The 14,731-nt window shown below is 49.4% G+C and overlaps 7 protein-coding genes across 7 annotated transcripts; 5 read left to right on the top strand and 2 right to left on the bottom strand.

The window, feature by feature from the left end:
• Window positions 1-548: 548 nt before the first annotated feature.
• On the top strand, window positions 549-1,672 carry K444DRAFT_619513 (erp2,4). The gene is made up of 4 exons (XM_024881530.1): window positions 549-924; window positions 981-1,169; window positions 1,252-1,518; window positions 1,583-1,672. Exons 1-4 carry the CDS (start codon window positions 772-774, stop codon window positions 1,604-1,606), a joined length of 633 nt encoding a protein of 210 aa, XP_024729709.1. The 5' UTR covers window positions 549-771; the 3' UTR covers window positions 1,607-1,672.
• A 275-nt stretch (window positions 1,673-1,947) lies between these two features.
• K444DRAFT_619512 (uncharacterized protein) lies at window positions 1,948-4,146 on the top strand. Its single transcript, XM_024881529.1, has 3 exons — window positions 1,948-2,136; window positions 2,191-3,606; window positions 3,658-4,146. The coding sequence occupies exons 1-3, from the start codon at window positions 1,990-1,992 to the stop codon at window positions 3,820-3,822; spliced, it is 1,728 nt and encodes a 575-aa protein (XP_024729708.1). The 5' UTR covers window positions 1,948-1,989; the 3' UTR covers window positions 3,823-4,146.
• A 707-nt stretch (window positions 4,147-4,853) lies between these two features.
• K444DRAFT_542542 (FAD-binding domain-containing protein) lies at window positions 4,854-6,251 on the top strand (the record flags this gene model as incomplete). Its single annotated transcript, XM_024875883.1, has 1 exon — window positions 4,854-6,251. One exon carries the CDS (start codon window positions 4,854-4,856, stop codon window positions 6,249-6,251), a length of 1,398 nt encoding a protein of 465 aa, XP_024729707.1.
• Window positions 6,252-7,057: 806 nt separating this feature from the next.
• K444DRAFT_191953 (uncharacterized protein) lies at window positions 7,058-7,679 on the top strand. The gene has a single exon (XM_024870925.1). The coding sequence runs from the start codon at window positions 7,218-7,220 to the stop codon at window positions 7,587-7,589; it is 372 nt and encodes a 123-aa protein (XP_024729706.1). The 5' UTR covers window positions 7,058-7,217; the 3' UTR covers window positions 7,590-7,679.
• An 824-nt stretch (window positions 7,680-8,503) lies between these two features.
• K444DRAFT_542203 (glycoside hydrolase family 16 protein) lies at window positions 8,504-9,706 on the top strand (the record flags this gene model as incomplete). Its single annotated transcript, XM_024875861.1, has 3 exons — window positions 8,504-8,717; window positions 8,766-9,545; window positions 9,609-9,706. The coding sequence occupies 3 exons, from the start codon at window positions 8,504-8,506 to the stop codon at window positions 9,704-9,706; spliced, it is 1,092 nt and encodes a 363-aa protein (XP_024729705.1).
• A 576-nt stretch (window positions 9,707-10,282) lies between these two features.
• K444DRAFT_542378 (mitochondrial import inner membrane translocase, subunit Tim17/22) lies at window positions 10,283-11,049 on the bottom strand (the record flags this gene model as incomplete). The annotated part of the gene is made up of 3 exons (XM_024875875.1): window positions 10,283-10,627; window positions 10,686-10,781; window positions 10,969-11,049. The coding sequence occupies 3 exons, from the start codon at window positions 11,047-11,049 to the stop codon at window positions 10,283-10,285; spliced, it is 522 nt and encodes a 173-aa protein (XP_024729704.1).
• A 1,764-nt stretch (window positions 11,050-12,813) lies between these two features.
• Window positions 12,814-14,693, bottom strand: K444DRAFT_635744 (FAD/NAD(P)-binding domain-containing protein; the record flags this gene model as incomplete). Its single annotated transcript, XM_024883909.1, has 7 exons — window positions 12,814-12,855; window positions 12,924-13,250; window positions 13,302-13,330; window positions 13,371-13,571; window positions 13,815-13,996; window positions 14,050-14,413; window positions 14,537-14,693. 7 exons carry the CDS (start codon window positions 14,691-14,693, stop codon window positions 12,814-12,816), a joined length of 1,302 nt encoding a protein of 433 aa, XP_024729703.1.
• Window positions 14,694-14,731: the final 38 nt, after the last annotated feature.

Here is a 14,731-nt window from a genome sequence, read left to right as displayed (position 1 = left end):
CTTTAAATGTTACAGCCAAGAAGTTTGGAATCTGCTACGAGAACATATTGCACCATTCCCCATGGCCTTGCAGACAATAAACATGTGAAGCTATCAATGAGAAGTTTATTGGAAAGTGATCGATTTATTGATGGAAAATCGATATATTGGAGGTTGACAATCTGTAGAATGACTAGATACAGGAGAGTGAAGTGTAAAAACAGAGGAAAAGTGTCTAAAGTAAGGGATTTATTCCCATTACCCTTCGGCGATACCGGTGATGCCGAGCCCGCTTTCTCCGATACATTATCAATCAGCTGATAAATCAAAAGTAATCAAAATGACGATATACTAGTAAGCTTGGTAAGCTCAGCGAGTGACGCATGACAAATGAGAGTGGAGAACCCTAAATTAGTGGTTGAACCTGGTGCTGGAAGGACTGGTGAGCTAGCTATGGTAGCGTACCAGTTTCAACAAAGTTGCATTGCCGACGCAATGACTTGATTGAAAATTACTGGTTGAACCGTAGAAAATTTATAGATTCAAAAGGGGATAAAGATAAGTGAACGGAGACATTTCGGTACTTGGGATGGACTGTGGAAATGGAAAGACTCCTGATTTCCTATTTTCTCGAATGAGAAGAGTTGACATGACCCCTGAGTCGAGGCCGAGTGCTCAGATCCCTGCAAAAACTAAGCCGCTTCGGTCGGGAAATCGCGACTTCGACATTTCGTTTCGCGAACGGCCACATAATCTGCATGTGCAATTGCTTCTCCAGCACCACAACACATCATGAAGGTCTCATTACTTTCGTGCAGCCTGTTGGCTTGCCTCTCTCCGCTCGTGTCTGCGACTGCCCTCACATACAAGCTTACTGCCAATGAGAAGGCATGTTTCTTCACCAATGTCGAGAATAAGGGAGCAAAGATTGCATTCTACTTCGCCGTAAGCAGATACTCCGTCTTGGGAATTGGACATGGCGCTGATTAATTGTTCTATAGGTCCAAGCAGGAGGTTCCTTCGATGTCGATTACGAGGTTGTGGGACCTGCGGACAAGATCATTATGGATGGGAAAAAGGAGCGACAGGGGGACTTCGTCTTCACAGCGGGCGAGACTGGAGAATACAGATTCTGTTTCAATAACGAGATGAGCACATTCGCAGAGAAGTTTGTCGATTTCGAAATCGCTGTACGAAACCCCACCGTCCCTCGTCTGACCTCCTGGGCCTCCATTCCATGAACCACAAGTTGCTGACCCTCCCGGAAACCAGGTCGAGAACGAACAACGAGCCTCGATACCTTCCAAGCAAGGCACATCCCCTGAGCAGACCTCCGCATTAGAAGAATCTATTTTCAAGATTTCAGGACTGCTTTCGACGATCACAAGAAACCAGAAATACTTCCGTACCAGAGAAAACCGGAACTTCAGCACAGTCAGGAGTACGGAGAGGAGAATTTTCAACTTCAGTGTTATGGAGAGCTTAATGATGGTTTGCATGGCTGGGCTACAGGTCTTCATTGTCCGGTTCTTCTTCCAGGTATGTTGTCCCTCTGTAGCTGCTGGAGCCAAGGGAGTGAGTAGTGCTAATTGGTCTCCATTAGGGCGCGAGAAAGGGATACGTGTAAATGACTGGGCAATTGCTAGACACTGCGTTCTATGGTTCTGGTGGGATTCTGGGAAAATCTGGCATGGGGGAGTCGAAATTCTGTGTACTTTTACATCACCCCCTGATGAGCGAGGGAATAGATTGTTAATTTACCTTCAAATGCGTTCACGAGACGAGTTCCTACTCGACTCATATATTTCAATTTTGCAATTAAATGTCCCTGAACCCTTCTCGCCTTTCTCGCCCTTCTCCAGGTCATGATCTTGCCAACTTTTTTGATATTGCGCCACGCCCCATCTCGCCTAGCTTCTTCGACAAGGATTCAGGTCGCGATAACTTTTCGATGTTCAAGACCTCGAAATTATTTCAACACCCCCTCCAACTTCGACTCCCACTTTCAGCATGACTTCAATAGCAGCATCGTTGAGCAGGGCGCTCCCGAAGCCGAAATATACCGGCGAGGAGGAAGAGATCCCGCAACATGCGCAGCAACGAGGTCCTCGAATCGTTGGAGCCGGCACCATCGATGACACACAGATCGTGTTGAAGGTCAACAAACTTGTCCTACTCCAAGAGGAAGACAATACTAATAGTGGGTGGCAGAAATCTGGACCTCCACCATATGGCAAGCGATCAGGATGGCGACCGCGGGGACAGGAGGACTTTGGAGATGGAGGAGCTTTCCCAGAAATCCCTGTCGCGCAGTACCCTCTGGACATGGGAAAGAAGGGCCAGTCTTCGAGCAATGCGCTTGCTGTTCAGGTTGATGCCGAGGGGAAGGTCAAATATGATGCTATTGCTAGGCAAGGCCATAACGACCAGAGGATAGTTCACGCTTCTTTCAAGGATCTGATCCCACTTCGACAACGGGCTGATGCGGGGGACATTGACCTCGACCGACCGAGCGAGGAGGAAGTAAAAGCTTCCACCGAGAGGACGAGAGATGCTCTTGCGAAGCTCGTCAGCGGTGCGGTTGCAGCTCAGAAACCAAAGAACGTCAATGTTGGCTCCAGGAAAGACCCCACCTATGTCAGATATACACCAGCGAACCAGATGGGCGACAATACAAGGAAGAATGATCGGATTATGAAGATCGTGGAGAGGCAACAGGATCCCATGGAGCCGCCGAAATTCAAACACAAGAAGATTCCTCGAGGTCCACCAAGTCCTCCACCTCCAGTTATGCACTCACCACCTCGAAAGTTGACTGCCGAGGACCAGGAGGCGTGGAAGATTCCTCCTCCAGTGTCGAACTGGAAGAATCCAAAGGGTTACACCGTTCCATTAGACAAGAGGTTGGCAGCAGATGGGAGAGGCTTACAAGATGTCACTATCAACGACAAGTTTGCGCAGTTTGCAGAAGCTCTTTTCACAGCAGATAGACATGCGCGAGAAGAAGTCAAGCAGAGAGCATTGATGCAACAACGGTTAGCAGAGAAGGAGAAGGCCCAGAAGGAGGATCATCTCCGAATGTTGGCACAAAAGGCACGGGAAGAGAGGGCTGGCGCTGCGGGTGGAAGACGAGCATCAAGAACGTCAAGGTCGAGATCTGGCAGCTATAGCGAGTCCGAGTCTGAACGATCAGGGAGTGATGATGAGGAAGTTCGAGAGCGAGAAAAGATGCGTGCCGAGAAGCGACGAGAAGAGGAACGGAAATTGCGCCAATCTCGGATGGGAGCAGAGCGGAGAGTGCAAATGATGGCTCGAGAACAAAATCGAGATATCTCGGAGAAGGTTGCTCTGGGTTTGGCGAAGCCTACCCAGTCTTCCGAAGGAATGTTCGATTCGAGATTGTTCAATCGAACAAGTGGCTTTGATTCGGGTTTCAACGAGGATCAAGCTTATGACAAGCCGTTGTTCGCCGCTCAGGATGCTATCAGCAGTATCTACAGACCGCGTGCGAATATGGATGATGGTGACGATGAGGAGGCTGCTGAGGCGGAGATGGGCAAGATTCAGAGGAGTAATCGGTTCGAGGCGCTTGGAAAGGGGACTTTTAAGGGCTCGGCTGATGTTGAGGTAAGCACTTCCCTACGTGGAGTTGTGATCAATGCTAATGTGATGGTGCAGGCGAGAGAGGGACCAGTGCAGTTTGAAAAGGATACTGGGGATGTTTTCAACGTGGATGAGTTCTTGAGTAAGGTTGGCGAAACCTCGAATAAGCGCGAGTATGGATTGCAGGAGAGCGACGACAGGAAAGCAAAACGAGCGAGGGTGGATGAGGATGAGGACTAGGGCTTGGCTGCGTGTTTGTATCATAGCATCGGAGTTTGTGGATCTGATCATCTGGTGCAGAAATCGCGAGTGTACTGCACCGTTTTCCAGTTCTTCCTAGCAGGAATAACTAATACTTGATCATGAGTCTTGTTCAGATCTTTGACAGCTCTTCCGTGGTTTAGGCTAAAAAAACCCCCCTTCCCTTTCCCCCCAAAGTCGTGTCACACCATAATCACTAAGCTTGTCTTCCCAAACAGCGACCAGGAGGTCAGGAGCTGATGAAGCGGAAAGGTACTTACATCGCCTCCTCTAAGAGAGATACATAGCCAATTTTCTTTTTATAAGCAAGTTTAAGGGGCTTCAACATACGCTGCGATCATATAGCGTAATAGATTGTATCTTAATAGAAGTAACCCTTTTATTTTAATTGCCACTTATTCGAGCGCTTTGTACATAGTATTGACTTAAAGTATCGAAGATGAAATCCAGTCTACTAAAGTATCGAAGATAAAGTAGACTGGATTTCATCTTCTCCAAAGTCTTTCGTCCCATAGCTTCAGGTTGGGCGGCTACACCTGGCATGTGAAAGGTCTCGCTGCTCGTAACTTCTATTTGTTTTTTATTTTCGGGGCACGCCACTTTCGAGCGAAAAGGGTGACACATGTATGGCTTGGGAGATGACCCCACTATCCTTGATCCTGGGAAAGTACAGAGTGCATGATCAAGTATTGGTTGGATTTCAGTTTATGTGACACCCAGCTGAAAGAGGTGGCTGGCTACATGCATGTTGCCAACCATTTACAACCCAAAATCTTCAGTTTGTCTCATTCACCTGTGGAAAGCGGTCCGAGAAAAGTGGAACGATGCATTTCTTCGTTGTAGGAATTAGCTCTTGTGCGTTGCTATATTTTCTTTTGCCTGCTCTACTTAAGCGCCCCGCAACCTCACTCCTTAACTAAGAGAACCAACATACTCCTCAGTCTTAATTCCTGAAAATCCCCCTCTAAGCCAAAAGCCAAAGAATATTTCTATCCAAGAAAATTACAGCCATGCCTACCCTGCACAACTGGAATGGCCAGATACAGTTCAACGTTGTCAATGGCAAACTCAAGGCCCCGACACAGATTGCAGAAATCCAGGAGATCGTGAAACAAGCTTCAAGCCAGAATCAACGAGTGACCGTCGTCGGCGCCATGCATTCGACCACAGAATGCATGGTAGGCAGCGATGTCGTGATTTCGATGAAGAACATGAACAACATCCTCTCCGTCGATAAGGAGCACCTGACCGTTACTGTGCAAGGCGGTGCATCCTTGCATCAGGTGTGTTCACACTTGAGAGGACTGGGCCTTCAGCTGCCTGTCATCCTCGAGTTCGGGAATTTTCAGATTGGTGCCATGAGCGGTACGCATGCCAACGACACATCGATAACCCGCAAGGCACAGTTCTCGTCGTATGTTGCTGGTGTGAAGATGGTCACACCGGAGGGAGATATCATGGAAGTCTCGGAAACACAGAATGCACAGTATCTGCCCGCAGTCCGTTCTCATTTCGGCATGCTCGGTGTCATCTGCGAGGTCACAATGAACGTCTTCAAGACCCAGCCATTGCACTTCAGTTTCCAGCTCGTGGAGGTCGATTCGTTTCTTGATGGCTTTACGGAGGGGGTGAAGGTTCTCAAAGGAGCAAACGACCAGGTTTTCGGAATGCTGTTTCCCAACTCTGGGAAATTGGTCTGGCAGTGCCGAAAGTTCATAGAACCAGGAGCGGTGAACTCGAGGCCAAATGCTCTGGAAGCTTTGCTGGGACCTATTGAAAGCAAGGGAATCAGTTTATTCCCAGACCTTTTCTTGCCCCTGGTGAAGGCGACAACCGGGCTTCACCTCTCACCTGTCGCCGCCGAAGCTGTCAACGCTGCACTTGTCGACTTGCCGCTGAAGATCATGCAACACAGTTCCTACACCATTGACCCCTGCCAGCGTGGCATTATCTACGGTGAAGATGATCCAGGATTTGAATTCTACGACTGGATGATCCCAGAGGAAAACTGGGTTGATATGGTCCGGTCGTTTCTGCAACTGACTGGGGTCTTTCGGCGAGAACACGAGTTCATCCTAACATTGCCTACCGTGATCTACTTTCTGCCCCATGATCAGTCGTCTCTTCTGTCACGATCATACGGTGGGAATATGATTGCGGTTGACCCTATGTATCCAGACCCATCGGATCCTACTTGGAAGATGTTCCGCCTTGCCTTCAATGAGATTGCCATGAAGCATGGCGGTATTCCTCATATCAACAAGACGCGTGATGGAGCGATTTCCCACTTTGCAAAGGCGCACGACCAGGGAAGCCTTAAGCAATATCTTGAAATCCGGAAGAAGTTCGACCCCAAGAATTTGTTCATCAACGACTACTTCAAGACTCTGTTCTCCGGGTACCTCTAATGAGGCGACGTTAGGCTGATCGGCAAGAGAGAAAGAGCAACTGAAAGGTGGTATAAGGTGGCCAGCTAGGGTACCCTCTAGGTGTGATCTTTATATAAAAGTCAATGAAATCTTTTCACGGGGCGAACTGCAAGCTTGCAAGAACAGCCTGTGATTTGGTATACAATAAAAAAAGACTGTCGACGGAGAGAAGAGCATAGCAGCTACCTATCAAGTAGCTGCAGAGGCTGGTCTATAAAGGGAGGAACCATTGCCACATGACCTTTAGCATTGCCGCATCCTAACCACGGGCCCGCAAGAGTTACAGTAAAGAAAACGGGACAGTGGCGAAACAAGGATATGCCGCGCGTTGGGATACAGTTTGTGTTACGGGATGGATTGGAGTTTGCGTTTGCGATCCAAGGTCAGACTGGGGTGTAGTAGTTTGAGGGAAGTATCTTTCTTCATGAATGCTTCCAAAATGCAAATTGTGGGAGATGGGTATCTTGCAATGCCGTGCTGTGATATACATGCAGCATAATGGTGGCTAGTGGACGGACGTCAACTTTGCGTCTGTTCCTGGGCTCTGATGAAAATCCACGCTTGACAATTTCACCGATTTTCCTGAAAAATTGGCCTATCTTCATGACAGCAACATCGTCCCGAGTGCTTCCAATATTATCGGAAAACTTCCACGAGTCTGCAACTGGTCAGAAATATGCAAAAATCGACTTACATTTAAATCCGTCGAAGATCTAGCATCTCTCGGACCTCAATGCCCTAACGAGTGCCAAGCTTTTCACCCCTGAGCCGCTCCAAAATCCGTCCACGAATTCTGGGAGTTTCCAATGGTCCAGCGATTCTCAGTTCGTACGCCCGAATATCGAAATACTAGAGGCGGCGAGGTGAAATGATGAGCGGAGAGACGGCAACTTTGATGACGCGGCTCAAGGAGTGTTTGGCCAAGCCTCGCGACGGTGAATCCGCATGAACTACAAATGTTTGAAGAAACGGCGAAACAGATTCTGCCAGAGAGACGTCCAAGGGTTCCAGCTGTCAGATACGGCTGTGGCTGACTGTCAAAGTGCTGCACAATGTCGGAATCACAGCCCTTTCCAGCTTTCATCTGGTGGCCTGATATCGAATGGGATTGTTGAAATTCAGGTCCTGATTGACAGCAAGGGATCTAAAAATAAAACCTCTGGAGACAAAAGTTTGCGGCGCTATGGTCGCATGGATGGTCGAGCGCTCACATCATTCGCCGTCCCATCCCTGATCTCCGGAGTGTTTCCCCTTTTCTTTTTCGAGGGCGTCCTGTCATGCCGATGTTGGGGAAACTCTCGAGTTTGTCGAAACTGAAACGAGGATTTTCATCTCTTCAGGCGTGCACTGTATCAAGTCCCGAACGCATCACAACCTCCTCTCCCGTCACAGCACCGCTTCTACCAACCATCTTCCATCGCCATGGTGTTCTTCGTGACAGAAGTCGGAACTCGACACGGGGGGCTCTAGCGATAACAAGGTTTATCATCAGATGGCATGTGGCTCCTGTGTTCGCCTCCCTTTCAGTCCCGCCGAAACATCTTCAACACTGCGCCTTTGGAGGAGCCGCTTGAACGCCTCCGAATGGACTGGCAGCTGGCCGCGTGTTTCACGCACCTTGGCCTGCGTGATTCCGCATCGGATTGGCAAAGATGGGGCACAGCGGACGACAGCATATCAACGGCCGCTCATCCCACCTCGGGCGAGTGTCTGATGGTGTGCGTCCGCCCCTGTACATAGTAGCCCCATTCTTCTACGCAGTACCGCCGTCCGCCCGCAGGCCGAGTGCAGCCGTGTGCAGAACGCCAGCCCCAAGACGAGAGAGAGATTCGCTGCCAAGTGGAGCAAGTGGATAGCCCTTCGCCTCAATCGTTGTTCTGCGCGTCTTCGAATTGGCTCGTTAAGTGAGTACGACGGTGGTGCCTAATTCCTTGCATCTTACAGTACGCTAGCAACTTTTGTTCCTGGGTTGATTAGATAGGGGAGATATATACGAGTTGAGGTCTCCCGGCCGGATGGCTTCTCAATCGCAACTTCCGTTTAAGCCTCTTGAGTACTGGAAGCCACCCAAGGCCGTCCAGCATCTCCGCGCCAAGAGCAGTTCACTCTTTACGCCTGCTGGGAAGACGCATAGACCTTCATTTGCGAATTCGTTGGAATTGGGAGATAGTCGTTTGGATGAGAAGGATATGTCGTTCGCTACGAAGAATGTTGCTACGGAGCAGGTCCAGATGCGTGGGGGGTGGTCTGGATACCGGTTCAATCGAGAGGATTCTTATTATCATCCGTGGTACAACTTCAAGTACTGGGGAAAGAAAGCTTGGGCGGGGGCTATTGCGGTAGTGGTTCTGATAATTGTCATCATTATCATTATTGCCGTGGAAGTCACGAAGAAGAACGCATATCCAGACTACACCAAGCTGAATTACAGTCTTGCTGAGACATGTTAGTCCTCCGTCCATTCCTCCTCTATCAATTGCTGACCCACCTCAGATTCGGGCTCCTCCTTCTTTGACAACTTCGACTACTTCACCGGCTACGACCCCTCCTCCGGCTTCGTCCACTACGTCCCCGAAGCCCAAGCAACCTCCCTAAACCTCACCTACGCCAGTAGCTCCTCCGCCGTCCTCCGCGTCGACACCTCGGTTGGGCCCGGCGCCAACCCAGACGCCTCAACCGGCCGCTTCTCCGTCCGTGTCTCCTCCAAAAACCAATACGGCCTTAACACCCTCTTCATCTTCGACGTGATCCACAGCCCGATCGGTTGCGGCACCTGGCCAGCACTCTGGCTCACGGATCCCGCGAACTGGCCTTACAATGGCGAAATTGATGTCATGGAAGCGGTTAATGTGGTTTCTACTACTTACAACCAGATGACGCTGCACACGTCGTCTGGCTGCAGTATGGGCGTCAAGCGCAAGGAGTCTGGAAAAGTTTTGGCGACGAGCTGTGTAAACACCACGAACGACAATGCAGGCTGTGGCGTTGACGCAGGATCTACCACCTTTGGAGCAGATTTCAATAGTGCCGGAGGCGCCGTCCTAGCAATGGAACTCCGAACAGCAGGCATCAGACTCTGGCAATTCGGACGCAACTCGATTCCGTCTGATATCACGAGCGGCGCTCCAGATCCAAGCACCTGGGGCGAGGCGACGGCGGACTTCCCCAGCACGGATTGCAATATTGGGAATCATTTCAAGAATCAGAGTATTATTGCTAACATCGATCTGTGTGGGACCTGGGCGGGGGCGACGAACGTGTTTGGGGAGACTTGTATGTTACCTATCCTTGCCCCTTTTTCTTTTTCTTCTAGCAAAGAAAGCTAACAAGGAGTAGGTTCTGGTTCTTGCACGGATTACGTGGCGAAGAACAATGGTTCGTTCGCGGATGCATATTGGGAGTTTGGAGCTTTCAAGGTCTACTCCGCCTCGTGATCTGTTATGGGATGGTGTTGAAAATATTTTGTTAATTTCCTTTGGGAATTGGTCTTACTAGAAAGGATGGGATAATACCAGATGATTTACACGGCGTTCGGGATAGGAGCGCTGGGCATACGCAGCTGGCCATTGCGTATGCAAAGATTAGATCAAGGACGGAATGTCCTATACAGAATGAGATTCTGAGTGGAAATTGGAAATATTTGACGCATCAAAACACACTTCAGGAACACCGTTCCACATGTGACACACAACACTCCAAGTCCGCTATCCTGCTGCAGCTCGTCACCACACAACCCGCGTGCTTCTCTTGAAACCGTCTGTATCAGAAATTCTTGTATCCGTAGTTGAGATGTCTTTAGCATTATCAAAGCCTTCCGAGCACCATATAATACCCATATCTAAGACATACACCCCAGCCATCTGACCCAAAACTCCAAGCAATGCCGCAGCCGCACTGATCCTACATATATACACAACTCACACATCAAGTTTCTTCAACTCCCTACCCTCCTCTCCAGCCCTTCACATATCACTCCTCCATCCCGCAACCCCCATCCCTCTCCCATCGCCTTAGTCCGTCTCGCTCGGCCTCCGCATATAACTATCAATCGCCAAACTAAACGCCGCAAAGCCCGCACACCCCAACGCAGCAGCCTGCGGTCCCGCCGGCGCCGCCAACACACCACCCGTTATGCAGCCTGCCAACACCCCATTCTTCAAATCATTCTTGGCTCGAAAGCCTTCTATACAGCATTCCGTGCCTGCGAAGATTGCGCCGACTTTGCCGAAGTTCTTGGCGGAGGAGTAGGAGCGGGATCCGAGGTCGCGGAACCCTTGTTTTAGCTGTTGGCGGAGGGGAAGGGAGGTGATGGCTTGCGCGTTGGGGTTGGTGGAGAGGGGGGTGTCGTATTGCATCTGTGAGCAAGTTAGAGGGGGTAAGAAAGGGGGAGAGATGGGGAGAAGGGAGGCTTACGGATGCCATGAAAAGCCCGAATGCGCCGCCGAGTGCAAAGCCCATTACGCCTGAGACCGCGGTCTTTCCGGGACAGGACTCCATGAGCATTTGCATCTAGAACAGCATAATTAGCTTGGCTTCCAATCACTCTCCCCTTTCTTCGCTCTGCCGATCCAATTCGTCCATCGTGACTTCACTCCTCCCTTGTTCCCATCATCCAAGCTTCGGCGTCTGATTCCAGCTTGAGTGAGGTCGAAACGAAGTCCAGCTCTCCAGAATTGACAAGTTGAAGGGAACATACACTCCTAACAGCAGCCATAGTCTGTGCATCCGCCCCATCCATGCCTCCATCTCGAGGTGGATTGAACAGCGGTCCGTTCATTGTGGTGGTATTGTGGCTAAGATGAAGTCGAAAAGTTGTCGATGTCGGGAAATGTTTTTCATGGGGCGGGTCGTCCCGAGGCGAGGCTGAGGTTGCACACGCGAGGCTGAGAGATTTGGGGACGGGAGTTGTTGTTAGAAGGGGGTTGAATTGCGAAAAGATAAAGATTTAAAAATAGGTATAGTGGCTAGTAGAGGATGTATTGAGTTACTTGTAGTCAAGGGCCATGTGAGGATGGGGTGATGGCCTGGTCATGGAAACGATCACGTGATATATACTTGACAATACCAGCCACATGGCAACAACGAAGTGTGTCTTCGTTCATAACTGTACATCTCACTGAAAAGTCTTATGCACAATCAAAGCTACCAGTCCTAGAACCCTCGTAATCAACACACTCTACCCTCTTAACCTTCCGACCTCATTCCTACTCGATGTAGTCAGCACTGCGCTCATCGCTGTGGTAGTTTGTCCCAGCTCAAGAACCAAACTCCAGTCCGAACCCAAAAACGCTACCACCTCCATCCCAACCACAGGTTTTGCATTTCTAGCAAACAATGACAGATCGCTCACCTGCCACACGGTCGTCACCGCATCCAGGACCGCGATGCCAGGACCCACTGCAGCGGGCGTGGTGCCTGCGAGGGTAGTGTGGAGGCCGTTTTCGTTGAGTCGGAGCGCGGAGGTGGCGGATGTGTATTCAGAGGTGCAGTATCGCCCAGTGTAGTAGACGAGATATTGTCTGCCGTTGACTGTATTGAGCGTGAATCCGCTGGGGGTGGTGTGGCTCCTGTAGCTGCGGTACAGCTCATCTCGTGTAATGGTTGATGTGGGATAGCAGGATGAGGCGTCAATGAACGTCTCTTCGACTATCCTTTAGATGTAGGTTTCCTTGGGCCCATAAATGTCGCCTCGGCCAAACGCGATCCATTGAGTAGCGCACTCAGGGGGTGGTGTGAAGAGTGTTGTGAGGGCATTTACTATAATCGAAGAGTCGGAACTGCTCGCGACTGTGAGGAAAGCGTCAACTACATTTGTGGGAAGCAGATTTTGCGGAAACCAGAAACGAGGGGCAGGAGGTCTTGGTCAAATATAAATATGTCACTGCACTTCGAGACATGGCGAATCCGAGCATCTACGGCTTTTAGTGGCTGGGCCTTGGCCAAAAGCTGAATATATCGACTCAATTGGGATTTCTTTTTGGCCAGACTTTCTCCTAATATTCAGCCTACTTTGAAGTGGAAGTGTAGGGTAAGCCTCCTCCTCCTACTCTTACGACAACAAGTTCTTTGTCTAAATTATGATTATATTCTTGCAACGAAAACGAAGCTACTCGACGACCACCCAAGCTTCTTACGACAACACGTCCTTGGTATAAATAATGGTTAAAATCTTGCAATGAAAACGAAGTAATTCAACAACCGCCCAGCATTGAGGACGACGACTCCTAAATATTCGAGTCTTTTCCCCCACCTAATTCTCCGATGTGACTTGTTTGCAACCATCGGTCTTGCGTTGATTCGCATTCAACAGTCAACTTCATTGCGAGGGAATTGCACGGGTTGCCGAAGCAAATCGAGTGAGTATACAAGAAACGTCCTTCCACAACTGCGTCTTCAAACTTCTTGATGCCTCAATCTCGACACAACGTCAACCTTCAAAGCACCACCATCAAGCAGCAATTGCCAGAGAAAGACCGGCAGATACCTTCCCGATCTCCAAGCGGGCTGCTGTCTTAGCATGTACCAAGAGTAGAGATTTCCTCTAGTTATGGGATCCGAATCGTTTATCCAGTTCTCGATTTGCCTGCATTCAGTCAGTATAACTATCTGAGCGAGTGCCTCAATAATCAATATACGTTAGATCCAACTTACAAAACCCACGGCATCATGCCCGATCAACCATGCCTTCCAATTTAGAGATTCAAGCTCTGGGAGTTCATGGATATGAGCTTTATCCCAAGGCTTCGCTTTGACCCAAGCGTTAAATGACTTCAATTTTTCATCACGCTTCTCTTGCTCAGGTCCATCAGGAAGCGTTGCTCGTTTGCCCTTCATTATACTCCATTCTTGAACCAGCTTGCAACACGGCTCTCGAATCTCTTGAAATGCTTTGAGTACCTTCGAAACATCTTCAGCTGTCTTAGCTCGCTCCAGACATTCTGCCAGAGTTGCGGCATCCTCGAGTGCCATGCCCCCTCCCTAAATAGAATTGTGAGCCTTTTACATGGTAATCTTCAAGTGGAGAATTACTTGTCCAACGAATGGAAGAATAGCATGGGCTGCATCTCCAATCAAAACTACTTTTCCACTCTTACTTACCCAAGATGGTGGTGTAGTTTCTATTATCCTCCAAACATATGCTTCCTTTGCGTACGACAGTACTTTCTGGATTGCCGGAACAAAAATCTTTAAAGTGCTCTTTGAACAGCTTCATATTTTGCTTCCTACTTTCTCCCACTCCTTCCGCTGAATTTACATCTCTCGGGTGAGAACAATCAAGCCCTAAGAGCCATTTGTCTCCTGGTACAAACATGAGTTGTAGCAACAGAGAATATGGAAAGTTCTCGTACGTCGGCAGACTGGGACAACGGCAAGGGTAGTAGAAGGACCAACCCATAGTCCGATTTGATGCCTAGAACAGGTCTCTCTTAGCTCTTCAACGTTCGGCCAAAATCTTAGCATTCGAAATAGCCACGAAGACGCACATAACAAACGCCGAAAACCTCACCAGGGCTGCTCGCAGTACATTTATCGTGGACTTACCGTCTGCTCCCACAATCACATCTGCTTCTATTCTCTCTCCACCTTCAATCACAACAGCCACATTTTCTTCATCTTCATCTTCAATAACAACGACCGGACAACCAAGTCTCAAGGTAATCCCTCGCTCCACAGCAGCTTTATAGAGAACTTGCTGCAAATCGGCCCTATGGACGTGCAAGAGCCTGAAACCACGCATCAGTGATACATGCAATTTTACATCACGTGCAATACATACGGATACCCATACTCCTTCTTATATAATTCCGGAGGCCTTTTGATGATGAACTCCCCGTCCTTATATCTCCTCGCGCATGGCGCGAATAGTGAGGCGGCACAGATTGTCAATAAAACCTCATATACGCCCCAGCTATCCAGAATGCGGTTGGCGTTCGCTTGGATGGTGATAATCCCTCCAATAGATTGGAGTTGCGAGGTAGCTTCGACGACGGTAACAATGTGGCCTTTGTCTTTGAGTGCGATTGCTGTTCCGAGGCCAGCGATACCGGTTCCCACGATAACGGTTTTAAGAGGCATTTGCCACACGGCGGTGGCCAAAAGGAGAGAAAAGGTCTGAATTTTAAAGCAGGCTCTCGCGAGATCTAAATACAGCTTCCGCTTCGGCTACGCGAGATCACGTGCATATACCAAGAGTTAGGTTGCCCAGTCAACGCAAAGGACCCCTCAACGTTCCATTTTCTCTCTTTTATGCCACGACATCTTACATGCCTCGGTTCGCATTGGAGCCAAGCGACCCTTTGAGGAGTCATAGCTGTGGCATATGAGAAGCGAAGCAGGCGTTGAGAGGTCCGGTACATCAGGGAGCCAACCAGGAGCTAAATGTCCCCAGTTCCGATTGACAACAACCTTCAACTGACACATCGTTACACCAGTCGATTCCTTCCTTCTGACAAGCCATC

Source organism: Hyaloscypha bicolor, assembly GCF_002865645.1.
Source record: "Hyaloscypha bicolor E unplaced genomic scaffold K444scaffold_165, whole genome shotgun sequence".
NCBI classification, from domain to species: domain Eukaryota; kingdom Fungi; phylum Ascomycota; class Leotiomycetes; order Helotiales; family Hyaloscyphaceae; genus Hyaloscypha; species Hyaloscypha bicolor.
Note: the sequence above shows the minus strand (reverse complement) of the source record. Positions and strands in the feature narration are given on the sequence as shown.

Bases quoted from the DNA above. Each gene is read 5' to 3' on its own strand.
- K444DRAFT_619512 (XM_024881529.1), top strand. From the start codon at position 1,990: ATGACTTCAATAGCAGCATCGTTGAGCAGGGCGCTCCCGAAGCCGAAA. The intron at 2,137-2,190 runs GTCAACAAACTT...AGTGGGTGGCAG, and splicing joins ACACACAGATCGTGTTGAAG to AAATCTGGACCTCCACCATA. The intron at 3,607-3,657 runs GTAAGCACTTCC...GTGATGGTGCAG, and splicing joins AGGGCTCGGCTGATGTTGAG to GCGAGAGAGGGACCAGTGCA.
- K444DRAFT_191953 (XM_024870925.1), top strand. From the start codon at position 7,218: ATGAACTACAAATGTTTGAAGAAACGGCGAAACAGATTCTGCCAGAGA.
- K444DRAFT_619513 (XM_024881530.1), top strand. From the start codon at position 772: ATGAAGGTCTCATTACTTTCGTGCAGCCTGTTGGCTTGCCTCTCTCCG. The intron at 1,170-1,251 runs GTACGAAACCCC...CCCGGAAACCAG, and splicing joins TTGTCGATTTCGAAATCGCT to GTCGAGAACGAACAACGAGC. The intron at 1,519-1,582 runs GTATGTTGTCCC...GGTCTCCATTAG, and splicing joins TTGTCCGGTTCTTCTTCCAG to GGCGCGAGAAAGGGATACGT.